This window comes from Taurulus bubalis (genome assembly GCF_910589615.1).
Source record: "Taurulus bubalis genome assembly, chromosome: 2".
Lineage (NCBI taxonomy): Eukaryota > Metazoa > Chordata > Actinopteri > Perciformes > Cottidae > Taurulus > Taurulus bubalis.
The window spans coordinates 28,614,680-28,631,682 of NC_136590.1; the positions used below are offsets into that span (position 1 = coordinate 28,614,680).

At 43.2% G+C, this 17,003-nt stretch overlaps 2 protein-coding genes across 2 annotated transcripts; both read left to right on the forward strand.

Annotated features, from left to right (window-relative positions):
* Nucleotides 1-157: 157 nt before the first annotated feature.
* Nucleotides 158-8,805, forward strand: pom121 (POM121 transmembrane nucleoporin; the record flags this gene model as incomplete). The annotated part of the gene is made up of 13 exons (XM_079235108.1): nt 158-726; nt 1,097-1,306; nt 1,592-1,741; nt 2,450-2,530; nt 2,639-2,810; nt 2,900-2,988; nt 3,065-3,144; nt 4,051-4,172; nt 4,281-4,380; nt 4,739-5,011; nt 5,302-7,107; nt 7,774-7,881; nt 8,691-8,805. 13 exons carry the CDS (start codon nt 158-160, stop codon nt 8,789-8,791), a joined length of 3,861 nt encoding a protein of 1,286 aa, XP_079091234.1. The 3' UTR covers nt 8,792-8,805.
* A 4,276-nt stretch (nt 8,806-13,081) lies between these two features.
* Nucleotides 13,082-15,981, forward strand: tbl2 (transducin beta like 2). The gene is made up of 5 exons (XM_079214052.1): nt 13,082-13,197; nt 13,573-13,724; nt 14,455-14,581; nt 15,009-15,161; nt 15,405-15,981. The coding sequence occupies exons 2-5, from the start codon at nt 13,622-13,624 to the stop codon at nt 15,862-15,864; spliced, it is 843 nt and encodes a 280-aa protein (XP_079070178.1). The 5' UTR covers nt 13,082-13,197; nt 13,573-13,621; the 3' UTR covers nt 15,865-15,981.
* The last annotated feature ends 1,022 nt before the right edge of the window (nt 15,982-17,003 follow it).

The following is a 17,003-nucleotide window of genomic DNA, read 5'->3' on the forward strand; positions in this document are numbered from 1 at the left end:
ACAAATCTCATTCCAATCAGTCTCACTGTCTTTTTTTAATAATGTATCTTAACTGTGATTCAACTCCAGCTCGGTATGTGGCGCCGCAGCAGCAACCCGTCCATCGCCCGTAAAACCACAGAAGAAGAAGTAGAGTCAGAAGAGCACATGATGGGATATGAGAATCCTCCGGCGGCGCGGTGCCGCCATGTCACCTAGAGAGAAGCATTTAGCGATTCTCCTAGCTCTAGGCGTAGTTATTATCGGTCTTTGTTTTATTCCTACATTTTTTTTTGTGACTTTAATTCTCGTAGTGTTTTGTATTGTGTGTTACTATCTCAGCGGAGAACGGTTTCCCGCCAGGTTAGGCCTCAAGCCGCGAGCTGGGGTGAGCCTCCCGTCCGTACTCCGGCGCTGGTTGGGGGGTTGGAGGGTGACCGGCGTGCCGTTGGCCGCACGAGGGGGAACGAAGAGCGGCAGGAACAAAACCGAGCTCCGGGACGCAGGGGGCAACTTCAGAGAAAGGCTCGTTGAAACTGGGATTTATCGGAGGGAACCCTTGGCAAGTGACTCTTTTTTCAGTCCTCGGGATTTACTCATGGGGAGCTACATCGGGAAACCCGAGAGTCCAACCGCCGACTCGGCGAGGCCGAGAGCCGTGAGAAATCCCCGAGAACAGCTGCGGGAAAAACTGGCCCGACCCAACTATGCTGTCTATACCCCAAACAGGAGGCTGTCTTTCGCTGGGTAAGTCCATAACCAAACCACGCTACCGTCCGGAGGTGGTGGCGTCCAGAAGATAACTGTTCAATTTCTTGGCGGTTTTTTTTACGTTAATTATTAACGTCAAGGGTACTTTTAAGCAAGTATCCTTGTCAGCTCAAACGTTCACTCAAAAAAGCAAAAATGTAGTTAGTCGCTGCCTCTATAAAGAATATTGGATATAGACAGAGACAATTCGAGACAATAGCAATATTGTCAATGTGTGAACCAGAATAATGGCTTCTAGTTCATAAAGTAGACATCTGTGGGATCACAAAAATATCTTTGAAGATGTGTTATTGGTTTCAGCTAGCATGCATATACTCTTGCATTATATTGTTTCTTCCTTTTTCAGGGAGCCGCCGGGAACAATGGGAAGATTCAACATCACCCCCCAGCGTCACTATCCCTTGCAGCAGCAAGGTGTCTCGTCAGTTGGAGTCCTACCTCCTGTCAAATGGGAGGGCTTCAGGAAGAAAAACATCCTCAGCCCCCGTAACTCCACGGCTGTCCTCAGCCCGGTTACTGTGAAGATCGCCCGGCCGAACCACCACAGCTCCCCCAGGTCTCTACATTCACTTAGTCTGCCATCATACCAGTGTTTTTATGATTTTTGTTCATTGAGAAATTAACAACATATTGTGCAGTGCATTGTTCCATCACATTACTGTGTACCATTTTCAAAGTATGCTTTCAGAACGCGTTATTAGTTTCCATATCCTGCCTTTAAGCTGTCAGAATTTAGCTGCCATTTAGTCAGCTAAATCCAGATTTGTTGGTTGTGTTGCTGTGGCTTTGCTGTTTGAATGTTAACTCTGACCAGAGCTTTTTTGTTTACTTTTGTTTTTAGTTTTGAGTATTTGAGTTGTGCAGGGCTCCCCAGTGCCCCTGTGGATCCCTGCTCCAGAGAAAGTGTGCTCAAAGTGCTGAAGGAAAGCCGCAAGAGAGAAGTAGAGGATGAGGACAAAAGCTTCACAACTGAGCAGAAAAGCAAAAGAAGGTACAGAGCTGAAAGAAGACTCTGGTGTTATCAAACTGATTACCTACTTAAAGTATCAGTGATATCGGTCTGGTAAGCAAGGCTACAGGAAAGTAGTCTGCGTTTGTCTCATGACCCTCACCTTGCACATTGTAGTCATCCCACAAGAGTTTCTCTCTTTGACCTGGGATAATGTAACCAGATACAGCTTGCATGTTAACATCGGGTGTAAATGTAGTTCATTGTCCAAAATGAACATTGAGTCTAAACAACAGTTTTCAACTACAGTGCACATGGCCAATACACTGCAACGCCACACGGAGCAAACAAAACAAGCATTAAAGGTCTGTTGGGGGTTTATATAGACTTATCCAGCAAAATAGCCCCTTTCAGACATGCACCCTTAGTCTGATGGCAATTTCTGAATGGTTTTCATGGCACAAGTCTGAATTGAACAGTGTCAGATTATCATAAAGCTGCAGGAGGTGGAGGTGGAGGTGGAGGAGGAGGAGGAGGAGGAGGAGGAGGAGGAGGATCACCTATAATAAAAGAACATACAGTATATCTGAATGACCATCAATGTAACAGACTGATGAATCCTGAAATTTTAAATTTTTCTGCTTTCCTGTTATATCACACATCAATATATTCCAACTAAGTGCTCTTCAGGACCTTGTTTGTACATTCAGTCAGTTGGAGTGTAATGCTTGTTTGTAATCCTTTCCCCAGGCGTAATGACAGCGGTGGAAGTGCACACTCTGCTGTTGAGTCTCTTCTGCCCAACGGGGCACCGTCACAGCTGGTCCCTAAGTGAGTTTAACTTTTCAAAAGTGACTGCAGTTTTACCGCTGTTAAGCACAGTAAGAAGTATAGTTTGACTGTAGGTGGAAATGCTTTTCTTTCTTTCCCATCCTCCAGACCAGGAAATATGAAAAGAGGGCTAACCTCACTGGCGGAAGACTCCATCATGAAGAGGTCCCGCACGTCCTCCATCAGCTCTGGCAGTGGTGTCCATACCCCGAGAGGAACCCCAGGCACACGGAGAAACCCTATCCAGAGCTCCTACAGTTCTTCAATAGGCCTCAGCCAGGTAACAAGTTCATGCTGCATTACAGTGCACATGGCCCTGCACAGATGGAGTGGAGTTGTTAAGCTTTATCTCCATGTTTACAATTGCAGTGGAAGAAGCGCTCAGCACCCAGCTCTACTCTCTCCAGTCCCGGATCATCTCGTTCTCAGACTCCAGAGGGAGCCTCCAAAAGACCAAGGTATGGCTCTGCTGGTTTCTTGTTGGTCAGGTTTAATCTAATATTACAGTTTGTAACTTGTGGTTTTATTTTCCAGAGAAGACAACGGGCTGTCTCCGAGCTCCACATCCTCAGCGAGGCCAGACCAGACAGCCTTAGACAAGGCACCGGTTACTTGTGAGTCCCATTTATCTCTAATGCAAACAAATGACTTCCTCGTGCTGAATTCAATTCAGTTTATTTTATATAACCCAACATCACAAATACAAGTTTGCCTCGGAGGGCTTTAACATCGGTACACATGACATCCCTGTCCCGGGACCTCACATCGGATCAGGAAAAACTCCCCCAATAAAGTAAAAACCCTTTCACAGGGAAAAAAGGGGAAGAAACCTGAGGGAGAGCAACAGAGGAGGATCCCTCTCCCCGGATGGACAGAAGCAATAGATGTCATGTGGCCAGAATGAATAACGTAACGGAGTTACAGCACATTCAATGAATATGACAGAAATTATTCATATGAGTCGTAGGCATGGTCCATGATCCAGATAGCCACGATCCATAAAGCAGAAGGAGGTAGAGAGGAGGGACATCAGCCCCTCCTCTCTACCTCCTTCTGCTTTTCATAGTTAGGTTTGGAAAGGCACACGGTGAAGATGGATCAAGGCTCCAGCTGTGAGCTTTACAGCACCCTGGATCGTTGTATGTCTTATGATTAAATTGTTTTCAAGAGCACAACGTTCTTTATAGACATAGACTTTTAATTTGCTTTCAAAGGGCACCAGATTGATGCGTTTCACTTAAAAAATGTATAAAAATTTTTCTTCAGAGGAAGTATCCACCTTCCACTGTCACAAAATCGGGTTGGAAACCAGCCTTGTTATATTTATCTTTTAAATATAAATCCAGTATCGTGACAACACTAGATGTTAACTACTTCATGCCTGGAGATACTGATCCCCCATATCGGATCAGTGTATCCCTACCCAAAACTGTGATTTGGTTTGTTTAGAAGTAGACGCTATGTTATGTCTTTAAGTTGGATTTAGTTTCATTGTCCTTTTTAACTCTACAATGTTGCAGCCAAACTGACTCCAGTCCCCAAGGTCCCAGTCACTACCTCAACAGACTCTACTGGTAGTGGTGGAAAGAGAAAACGCAAGATCCAGCTGGTGTCCAGCAACCGGGATGATCACATCTCTCTGGTAAGGAGTCTTACATCAGACTTCTCACCCTCAAGAATTCCTTGTTTAGTGTTGTGTTACAGTTACCTAGATTTATTTTCTTAACTCCTGGTTTTTGCTGATTTGCAGCCCCCACCTCCAGAACTGGGCTACACTATCACTGTGAAAGACATAGATGAAGAGAAAAGAGCTGCCCTAAGCAAGATCCAGAAGGTCCTGGAGATGCCCGGTGAGTGGAAGCAGCCACAGGAATGCACCATTATATCATCTTCTTTGACTTAGTTATGTTTCAATGTTACCATCCAATTCACACATACAGACTCAAACACTGGAAAAATGATAGGCTGTCATGAATTGGTCTTTCTGCTGCCCACAGCAACTCAACTCAAAAGTGTAATTTATTTAGTGTTGCAACTGTGTAATGGATTTATTCTTCCTACTAGTAAAGCAATTTTTCACTTCTGCTTGTTTCGAAGACGATAAAGCAATTTGTTTGTACTGGTGTCAGGCCTGTTAGACTAGACTAGACGTATGTGGCTGCAAGCCACCAGCCTGACTGACCTCCCTGTCGATTTGTCCTTGTTCAGCTCCAGAGCCGGAGAAGTCTGCCTCTCCCCCAGCCACCATTACCACCCAGCTTGGCACCTCTTTCAGCTCCACCAACACCACCACCCTGAGCAGCCTTCTAGCAGCTCCTCTGTCCACAGCCTCCAGCTCTGCCATCCCAGTCATCAACCTGGATCCCAGTCCAGGCCGCAGCGTCAGCACGGCACCTGCGACCTCTAACCCACTGCTGGAGGCTCTGAAGATGAAGATCAGTATTCCTTCTAGCTCCACATCTGCTGCCAACACGGCTACAGGTACAATCATCTATGCAATATGAACAGCCTCTGTAAAGTCACTTTATAGAAGATGTGACTTTCTTGCCATTTGTAATACAGCATTAGACACATTTGAATTCATGTTTTTGTTTCTAACCTCAAGATAAAGCTCAAAACTACTGAGCAATAGTTTTCTTTCGTTCCTTATATTATACATTATATAGCATGTTAAAAAGGGCAAACACCAACGAATACAGCAAACATTTTCACTTAGTCCCATACGTGACATGTACTGTTTGATTCTGACATGCTCTTTTGTTTTTTTTTAGTGTCTGCATCAACCACACTGCTACAATCCAGTGGTTTAACCCTGAAGGCGCCGACTACAGTAGTTATCCCACAGCTCCCTCCTGCCTCCCAGTCTCATTCCTCCTCTGCAGGTGTGGAGCAGCCCTCTCCATTTTCTCATGTCCTGGGTCAGGTCTCCAAGGCTTCCAGCAGCACTCCACCTGTTGCAGGAACAGGCCTGTTTGGATTGGCAAGTCAGATCAGCACCCCCGCTGCTTCTTCAGCTTCTTACCCTGTCACTGCTACTGCTCCAGCCAGCAGCTCAGCTTCAGTCATTAATGCCAACCCTCTGCTGGCTTCAGGGTTCAAGCCCATTTTTTCAGTCACCACCAACTCCACCTCCGCACCTACATCAGCCACTGAGAGCAAACCTCCTGCCCAAAATTTCAAGCCCATCTTTGGAGTTGCCCCTGCAGGTGCTGGGTTTGGACAGCCTCCACCCTACACATCTACAAACCCAGCTTCTACAGTTTCTTTAAGTAGTACATCCTCTATGTTTGGTGGATCTACAAGCAGCACCATGGTTACCCCATCTGGTTTCCCTGGCATGACCAATGTCCCCACTTGCACGGTCTCCACTGGCTCCATCACCACCACACAGCCTGCAGCCCAGTCAGCTGGGAAATCCCTTTTTGGAAACTGGTCAGCACCATCCACAACAAGTACCAGCTCAGCCCCTGCACAGGCGCCTAATACAGGGAGCACATTTCAGTTTGGAACTGCTGGCACCACTGCTGCAGCTGCTCCCGCTGTTGCTGTTACTACAACCTCTAGCAACGGCGGCTTCGCTTTTGGTGCCACACAGCCAGACACTCAAGCAGCAAACCAGAAGGTATTTGGCTTTGGCCAGGCAGCTCCCGTCCAGAACACAACCACTGCTTCATTTGGAGGTTTTGCCATGACCAACACGGTCTCCACCACTGCTGCCGCTGCCACCACCCAGTCCAATTTTACCTTTGGAAAGTCGTCGTTTCAAGCACCGGCAGCGCAGTCAACCTTTGGCTCCTCGGCGGCACCGGCAGCGCAGTCAACCTTTGGCTCCTCTGCGGCACCGGCAGCGCAGATGACCTTTGGCTCCTCTGCGGCACCGGCAGTGCAGTCGACCTTTGGCTCCTCTGCGGCACCGGCAGCGCAGATGACATTCGGCTCCTCTGCGGCACCGGCAGCGCAGTCGACCTTTGGCTCCTCGGCGGCACCGCCAGCGCAGATGACATTCGGCTCTTCTGGGGCACCAGCAGCGCAGTCAACCTTTGGCTCCTCGGTGGCACCGGCAGCGCAGATGACATTCGGCTCCTCGGCGACAGCTCAGCCGACCTTCGGCTCCTCGGTAGCAAAAGCGGCGCAGTCAACCTTTGGCTCCTCGGCGGCAAACTCAAAACCGTTTACCTTTGGAGGCAGTGGGGTCGCCTCATCCACACCTGCTTCTAACACTGCCCCTCCTCCTTTCCCTTTTGGGTCAACTGCTGTCACCACAGCAACCAGCTTTGGGACCCCAGCTAAATCAGCATTTGGAGCCAGCTCCACTGGTTTTGCTTTTGGTGGCACCACGACTCCCTCAGCTGCACCGACCTTTGGTGCAGCAACCCAGACTCAATCCACCTCCTTCTCATTTGGCAGTGCTGCTCCTCAGCAGGCTTCCTCTGGCCCTGCTCAGCCAACACCCAGTGGATTTAACTTCAGTGCTAGTATGCCATGCGCCCAGTTTGGTACCCCAGTCTCCAATAATCCTGCACCGCAGATGGGAAGCTTCAACTTTGGGGCTGCTGCTACTGACAAACCTGCTTTTGGTATGTTTTATTTTGTTGCTTGTTTATATTTTTAACCTGGGTACAGTGAGATTTCTAGAAGAAGCACAATCAGAAACACAAGTTTTACACAAAACTTATAAGTTATGACATTTGATTAATAATTGCGCATGGAATCTGATCTAGGTCTAATTTAGATTTTTTGTTTAGTTTCATTTGGAATAGATTTTCAAAGGTCTAAAGATGGCATCATCTTCTGGCTAACACCTGGCAACTATTCACTTATGTTTTTAATATGAAACATTAAAGGCAGTTCAGCAACCTGGTCTTCTTGATGAGGGTCAGAACAAGAAAAGCAGAGAAAGATTTGAGAGCGCACATCTTTTTAACATTAATATTTAGAAAACACTAGTATGTTTTGACTGAATGAGATTATTGGAATTATATGAATGATGACATTTCATTCAAAACAAACAGTAAAAGAGAATTTAAAATCCATCCTTATCCACAACGCTGTATAGGCACCGGTTTGCTACCTCATGTTTTAGTGTCTGGCTTGTGTGTAGTCTATTTCTACCCTCTTGGTCAGAAGAATATTTTGATATCGCTTCAAGGGCTGGTCTTCATTTGTTTCTGTCTCAGTAGAATGTAATGCTGTATCCACATTTATATTTGTTTTATTCAAGTTATGTACTTCTTTCGGTGCAGGGACGTCTACCCCATCTTTTGGCCAGAGTGCTGCTGCTTCTGCAGCAGGTCCAATTCCCTTTGGAAGCCCTGGAACTCCAGTCCAAAACTTCAACTCTGTTCCTTTTGGTAAGTCAATAAATCTTTTTGTTTTTGATAGAGATGGCCCTGAGCAACCACAACTGCACGGTAACAGAGCAAGGTAAAGGGCGTTGATGATTAGCAGGTGCATACCAGATTACATACAAAGTCAATGCACAAACACGATAGGTTGCGGGGAAAAATTTCCCCCGGGTGGCGTGATAGACGCGTTTTGAGGCGGCGCGAATTCGCGCAGGTTGAAATATTTCAACTCGGGCAAAAGAAATCTCATGCTGCAAAGTTGCGTCAGCCAATCGACGTCGAAGCGCCACCCGTCATCACCGCCGTCTTAGTGTTGCTGAATCAAACTGCTGCTGTAGTGGTGCTGGTAGCGGCCGTCATTCAGACACTGTTGTGGGACTACCAATAATATTATGAACCCAGACACCACAGAGTTTGATATTACGACATATGTGGAATTTACACAACAAGTATAAAGCAGAACTAGTCGTTATTTCCATGGTGGATGGCAGAAACGGCAACTGTTTTACGGAGGTAAGCCCGACTCAGTTCCTGGAGGCGTCGGTGAAATTCACCGAGCTGTGTGCGGCTACGGTTGGTGTTATGAATCCAAACACGAGGGTGTTTGACTCGAGTATTCGCGCCACCTTTGTTGTGAACACAGCTTTTATTGTTGACCGAGTAAACTGGCGCGGTAAACACGTTTGGTATGAACGCAGCATTAGTTAAAGAAGTCAACTAGAAACTGAAATTTATGTGAAAATGTTACTAGTAGTAGAAAGAAATGTTAATTTCGATCGTTAGAAATTAAATATCCTGTTTGTTTTTACCCACAGGGTCTCCAGCAGCACCCTCCTTCTCTATCGGAGCCGGATCAAAGCCAGCTGGATCTCGCCAGAGGCTGCAGGCGCGGAGGCTACACAACAGGAAGAAGTAACCTGTTGCATGCGTCCAGCGCCGCTTTTAGAGGACTTCGGCCGTTGATGCTGTCTCTGGTGTGGTTAATCGAGCAAACATCATTCTGTTCTAAGCCCAACACCCCCAACAACCAGGCCGACAACATGCCCTCTGCTTCTTTGCCCTTCTCCAGTGGGGCGTGCTCGTCCGAAAAAAACATTGTTTGCAGAGGAGTTAGAAAAAGCACACCGGCTATTTGAGTTAATGCTGCCTGGATGACTACATGACCCAGTGAGGGAATGTAGCAATGAGCAGACAGAATCCATAGCAATGTACTATACTTGAAGAGAGAAAAGACAATTCAATAGTTTGATTTTTAACAAAAGCATATCCAAAGTTCTTTTTTTCCTTAATAGTATGTGGACACACTTTGGTTCGTCTTAAGGAGAAAGTTGAGTCAGGCAAAGACATTTATTTTTTTAAGTGAAGCGCTCACTGGTATGTATGTTACAGAATATTTTGAGTGCATTATCTGAATGAGTCTGAATAGGGTGAAACGCACAGTTTGATTAAAATAAGGTACACAACACTGCAGTGTAAATGTAAAGTTATGAGACGTTTGATTTTTAAATTATTTTTTTAATTGGCTCTGACCCTGTAAATGTGTTTCTGCACTTGAAAGGGTGACTTAGTAAATGTCTTAATGTAGTTTTTTTTTGCAAACCCTTGTGGTGTTTTTTTTTTTTCATACTTTGTCATTGCAAGCATTCCCAGAGTCCTCTCATGGACGGCCTTCTTTTTTTAATAGTGATGGCCAACACTGATGTAATTACCAGGTCAGTATGTGATTAGGATGACTACTCTTAACTTGTGCTGACTAAACCAAAGCCAATTCTTCAACTTCATGCCTGAAAATAATTTGTGATCTTTATCTCCGCTTTAAATCCTGAGACGTTTGTTTGTGCCAGACTACCTCTATTTTCTTAAGGCACTGAATCTGTGTTACTTCACTGAAAAAGAAAAATCTGACCGGATCGACTTTGATTTTTACCTTTTACTACTGTTATTACAGATGTACTTTTTTTAATAAATATAGTGAGTTTTTAAACATCTGCAAAGCAACACATTATCCCCACTTCTGGAATATCTCTATTATAATAGATTACACCACTTTAACATAACATAATTTACTAAAAAATATAGCCTGTTAATTACACAAATTCTCACTGATCCAGGGATTTTTTTTGTCGTCTCTAATGTCACTCGCACCACGAATTGAAGAATATTGTCAAACAAACATGTCAGTAAACGCATTGTCGGCCGTCAAAGTTATTTTATCCAAACTATTTCTGTTCTTAAAAACCACCTCATGTGAAAAGTGAGCGGTATCTGTTTTTTTTAATGGTAAATTTTTAATGAATAAATAACAGATTTTTTTGGACATGGATATTCCAAAAAGAACAAAAAATCTTCACTGTCCCGTTCTTCTACTTTTCTCCTAGGATCACGTCATGTGACTTATATTCACCAACTATACTACATACTAATATTTGCAGTATATAGTTTTTTATAGTTTGTATATAAGAGACCCTCATAGTTTGACTTTTTAATACTTTTAAATGACAGATAAAAGTGCAATATGTCTGTTATACAAATTAAATTAAACTAAGACTTTAAAATACCGTTGTTAATAAACTTAAAGAAAGGTAAATCATTCTCCAGGAGCAGCGTTCTGAATCAACTGCAAACTGTCAAATGTATTTCTTTAAAGAGACATCTAAAGACCCAGTAGTGGAGTCTACTGAAGATAAAGACATGGTCTCCAAAACCTGCCGTGACATTGGTTCTTTAATCCTAGATATATTTTTAGGTGATAGACTAGACCTGACTGACTTGGTAATTGTCTTAATGTGGATATTCAGGTCTGAGTCAATGACTACACCTAAATATTTGGCCTGGTCTCCGGTTTTAACATTTACACTTGAAGCTGACTTTTAATCGTTTATTTTTGGCTCCAAAAACAACAACCTCAGTTTTGTCTTCATTTAATGCTATTTTGAATACTAATTCTGGTAATGAAAATGTCAAGGTATTAACTGCAGTTACTGCATAATTAGAAGGTAAAAACAATGGTTACTATAGATAATATTAAATTAAAGATAAATATGTTTACAATTACTAAATAGTGCACACAGCTAACATTGCAAGTAATGTACGTGCCTTGAGTACCTTTTAAAGCGCTATACAAACAAAATGTATTATTAATATTATTAACTGACTTGACTGACAGTCCGTTCATGTCTAGTTCTAGTCCACTTATATTCTACTTAAAGAATATAAGTGGACATTCAATCGATCAGGTACTGCTACATTCTGGTAGATATATGTAATCAAAAGAAGATTACTTCTTTCACCCGTCATAGTTAAAGAAACCGGTTTAGCAAAGATACAGTTGTGTGCTCACGCAGGGCTCCAATCCTCCAGTCCGTTACGTGGCGGTAAAGGCGGCTACCTTGGTTTGCCGGTAAACATTAAAATCGACGAAGAAGAATACAAGCCGCTACTGACGCAGGCGCAGTACCCTCAGTTGCGAATAGTAGCCAAGTAAGACGTTAGCAGTTTAAAATACGTGGCATACAACTTTAGACATGGAAGTAGCCGCGCTGTTCGCCGTAACCCTGTTACTGGGTGCACTGGTTGTTCTGGTTGCATTAGCGGTGGGCAGACGGAAAGAAGAAATAAGGGAAGAAATAGAGCAGGCGGCGGAATTTGCCGGTAAGAGACACTAACGTTAGCTAACGTAACTGTAGCCGACGCGGTGAGTCACCAACTCTGAATCTCACTATTTGTGTGGTGTTTGACACCTTGAAACACACACACAAATATACACAAACACACTCGTGCATTAATTCATAACGAGTGTGAACACCGGGAAGTGTAACGTTACCTGCTCGTTCACGCAAGCACGCGGACTTACGAAGCGAGAAACTAAAGCAACTTTAAGCGACAGTCACCTGTCGTGGGCCAATTGGCGAAGGTTACACTGACGGACCAATAGGATGTCTGCTTTTCGTCTGTCTGGTCATTAACTATTAGTTATGTTAACGTGAATGGAAATTGTATTATGATTGTATTTGATCGCTCTGAGCTTCACCAGGTTGGAGAAGGTCCTCCTTACAAATAGTGGTTTTCTGTGAAGGGTTTGTTTTGTACTTTGTTTTGAACAAAACGCTGCGCAATAGTTCAACCCGATTGACAACTGAAAGGGCAAAAAGAGACAAAGGTCCCTCTGAGCAACAGTTTAATAAGAGTAGAAGATCTCACCATTCATTAGGAAAATAAACTGGAAGCTTAGCCTCAAAATGTGAGAAGATTTAAATTGGAATATGTGTCAGTGCATCTGTGCAAAATAGTGCATCCTGGAATTAAAAGTCAAGGTGTTGCTTTAGGAAAAGCTAATCTTCATACTTTAGGGAATCAGGGAATATCAAGCAGCAAGATTATATACAATGTAAGTGTCTGATGTCATCATTATTACTACTTCAGAGGCTTGTTACCAGATGCTACAAGATCCAAAATCCATGTCATCGCTATGTCCGTTACCTCCTATGTGTCGGAGACCTTCTTCAACGGTGACAAGATTTTAGTTCAGTTCAGTAATCGTGTTAATTCAAATGCTTTTGTGTAATCTCACCCTGTGTTTTGTGTCTTTCAGCTGTAGGCAGCGTTGCGAAGTGCCCTGCATCCAAGAAACCAAAGCAGGAGAAGCAGCGCAGCCGAAAGGATAAACCTACACAGCACACTTTTAGTCATCAGTTGTTGGCGGCCTCACTGAAGGTACACACACACACACACACGCACACATGAACACCTCAGAGGTCCAAAGTGGCCTGAAAATAAATTGCACTATATATCCACTTCATCTAACATGCTTTACTTTCAAAATTGTGAGCTTTAATAATGTATCTATCTTATCGATCTTTATGCTTTTTAACTCGCAAAGAACTTTAACAGTCCACACAGACGTCGTGGCGTGTGTGTGTGACATAGCTACAATCATGCAACACGTGTACATTTGACTGGGGGCCGATCGATCTGTGCATCTCTAAGGAGAATAGCGTTTTGATGTTGTAATTTAACTCATTCATTGATGATGTTCATTTAAACAAAATGCAACGGGAACAAATGTCATTTTCCTTCAGACTCCTTCTTCAAAGTCATTCTTTTAAAGCATGTGTGTTTGTGTTGATGTACTTTTCAGAGCCACAGTGCAAACGTGACGTGCCTAGATTTCAGTAGTAACGGGAAGTACCTGGCGTCATGCGCTGAAGACCGCACCGTCCGCATCTGGAGCACCAAGGACTTCCTGGATCGGGAACACAAGTGCCTGAGGGCCAATGTGGAGCTGGATTACGCCACACTAGTCCGCTTCAGCCCGGACTCCAGGTCTCCCCCTCTCTCTTACTGTGCTTGTGCAGACCCATCCTTATTTACCTTCAAATTACCACTAATCATCAGAGCCACAATCCTACATTTAACCAACGTCAGCTGTTTAGATGGTTTGTCTTGATTTATTTGGGATTATTTCTTACAAACTCTTGACAACTACTCTCGAAGGGTTAGGGTTCGGGTCTCGAAATCAGGATCTTGTGTGTCGGCCTGCAACTTTCAAATGCAAACTCTGTTTTAATACACACCAGTAATATAGATAAATCCAGATCAGAATTCTGAGTTTGTTAAGCAAAAATGGCGTTTGTTCAATTTTAGGTACATTTTAGATAACCCACCACCTCCTTCACTGACTCACCTTTTTCACTGCAGGGCGTTTATCACTTGGTTGGCTAACGGAGATACCATCCGAATCTTCAAAATGATCAAAAAGGAGGATGGCACTTTTTCCTTCAAAGCTTCTTCAGAGGACTTCCCACAGAAGCACAAGGCCCCCATCCTCAACATTGGCATTGCAGAGACAGGTACATACAAAATGTCTTAAACGGATAGATTGGATTTGGAGGATTTCTTTCCCTGTGACATCACTGCGGGTGTAGTAGATTGCAGTTGTCACACTCCCAGTTTGGAGAAACGGACAGTATCAGCAAGGAAGGAAAGGATTGTACTGCTGTGGACGGTAGCAGCAAGGTAACGCAGGGAAAATATTCTAAATACAGCGAACACTTAAAGTGATGTTGATTCATTTTTTGGTGGCTAAATCTTGTTTTTCTGCTGCCCCCGTCAACAGCAGTACGTTGCTTTTATCCTGTGCTGGTATTCCTGCATGTTTCTCCGAACTAGGAGTGTATTATAGGCAATACATTATGGTATATATGATACTTGGTATACGTTATGGTTCCTCTTTAGTGTACAACCTTTCACCATATACGATTTAGTTTCTGTCATTCACTCGATTGCTCTCAGCTCGCTTCCACACATGACTAGCTGCCAGCTAACGTGATAGATTGGTTTTTCACATCAATAAACACAAAACTGCATGATTATAGTATGTTTTCCATAATGTGTTTTTAAATTGAAGCATGGAGATGTTCAACAAGAGGATGGAACATGTACATGTCACTAATTCCCCTTTGACTTGTAAACGCACATCAGTGAGCTAGTGCTGCAACGGTAGTTACTTCTACTCCTACTACACAAGTCTAAAACACGTGTAATGCCAAGATGACCTGATTATGTTTTTCCTCTTTACAGGCAAGTTCATAATGAGCGCCTCCACCGACACCAGCATCTACATCTGGGACCTGAAAGGAGACGTATTGGCCTCTATCAACACCAACCAGATAACCAATTCTTATGCTGCCGTCTCCCCATGTGGCAGGTCAGTCCTCAATTGCTGCAAATGAAAACGGATATCTACAAAGTGATACTTTCTAAGTCTCTGTTGGTTTTTCTCTTCAAGTATGATGTAGAAATGTAATTAGATCTAGTATTGGCATCAGTTGGTCACTTTTAGCCAACATACTTTTGCTTCAGGTGGTACTCAAGACTTATTAACTTTCTTTACATACTTTTTGAGTCATTGCCATCAGCAGACATGATTTATGAACCTTCGTTTTGGTTTGAGAACAGTTGGAATTGATACATTTTGCACAAAGCTGAATTTGGAAGGTTGTGATGACCTGAAGTTCTGACTGCATTTGTGATTATCAGTCTTCTTGAAAAACAGTTTAAAAATAAGAGGCTAGTTACAGTACATGCCTGTGACTTACGTGGAGCTGTAATTGTGTGCGCGTCTGTGCTCTCAGGTTTGTAGCATCGTGTGGCTTCACTCCTGACGTGAAGGTGTGGGAGGTTTGCTTCGGGAAAGGAGGAGAGTTCAAAGAGGTGGCGCGAGCTTTTGACCTGAAAGGTCACTCGGCAGGAGTTCACGCGTTCGCCTTCTCCAATGACTCTCGCAGGTAATGAAGGCTTTTCTGATTACAATACAAATATGGCTCACACTGTTGTGACATCAAAGGAATAATTCAGTATTTTGGGGTTTATTTTATTTCTTTCTAGTACTCACTCATGTCGTTACACTAAATATGACATTAGAGCCAGCCGACGAATAACTTAGTCTGGGAACGGGGAAACAAGAATCTCTATCCTCAGCATCTCTTGTTTTTAATATGCAACGTGTATCCTTTCCTTTTACTCATCAGAATGGTTACCGTCTCCAAAGATGGTACGTGGAAGCTTTGGGACACAGATGTGGAGTACAAAAAGCAGCAGGACCCCTACCTCCTGAAGACAGTCCCCTGTGTGTCGTCTGAAGGCAGCCTGGTGGCCTTGTCTCCAGACGGCCGGGTGGTGGCCATCAGTGACGGCTGTAACGTGGCCATGTACAGTGCCGCCACCGGCCAGCTGGAAGAGGAGCTGCACGGTGTCCACAGCGAGGAGATCAACGACCTAAGATTTGACATTAATGGGCGCTTCTTGGTGTGCAGCGGCGACAAAGCCATCCGAGTGTTTCACAACACCCCGGGCTACCGGGCAGCCATCAGAGACATGCGGGACATGCTGAAGAAGGCCCAGAACGAGGCCATGAAGCAGAGACTGCAGCAGCAGATCGGTGACGCTCAGAGCTCCCTGGACACTGTGCTGGCTGTTTCAGTCGACTAGAAGAGACCCAGAAAACTGCTCTCTGGTCGGGATTGTGTCTGACTCTGACTGCTGATCTTTTTTGCAACCTCAACTCACCCTCTGCCGCTCAATGATCTGGTTCGAGAATAATGGAATTTGCATGCTGTTTTAATAAAGATGATCTTTTTATGGAAAAATAAAATAGTTGTTCAGGTCTTTTTGTCCTGGTTCCTTCTTAAATAAGTGTGTCCTCTACTGTGTCATTTTTTTTATATTTGCCTTCTGCAACTTTCAGAATCAGAATTCAATTTTTCAAGTCTGACTCCACTCAATTATGTTTTGCCTCTTGTTAATTTAATTTAATTTATTCATTCTTACATGAGAAGAAATGTTCTCCAAGGAACTTGTAAACTTTAAGTACAGCCTACACTACACATAGTGGTTTTAACAATTGCCACTTTATTGTTAGCTACTAGCTAAATATACCATATACATATATAATGCATCGTTTTGTCCATACTAACAGAATAGCTGAGTGTATAACTTCTTTGTCTGTTGGAAAATAATAGCATTCATGACTGAAGAAACTACAAACAGCTTCATCCTTTTTTTAATTGTTGGAGAATATCTGTATGTACCCTTTAGGGTTCATGTTTAACTTGTCTAAATATATATTACATTATTTAAATTAGAATAGAATCAAACAAAATAGAACCAAATATATTAAAGTAGCATTAAAGGAAAGCTCAAGTACTGAATTTAAGAAACATTTTTGGCATAGTTGTAATCTATTTTAATTTAATATGTTGATGATTTTCTCCTACTTTTTTACTTCTACTGCACCCTCAGAGAGAAAACTTTATTTTTTTAACGCCACTACAGCTGTTCTTTTACAAAAACAACATATATGTTTATATCATGTGAGGCAGTATTATGCTGACTAGTATATACCCAGGAGTACATAAAGTATCTAAAAGTGGGTCTACACTGACACATTACAACATTTAAATGCTCTTTTATGTATTTGTTCGTAATAAGAACATATATGAAATTATATAACACACTGTGAAAGGAGGCTTTTACTTTTGAAACTTCAAGTACATTACTGTACTTTTATTTAGAATTCAGGAATTTTTCTCGATTTTTTTTTTCAGATGGTAGTATTTTTACTTGTACTG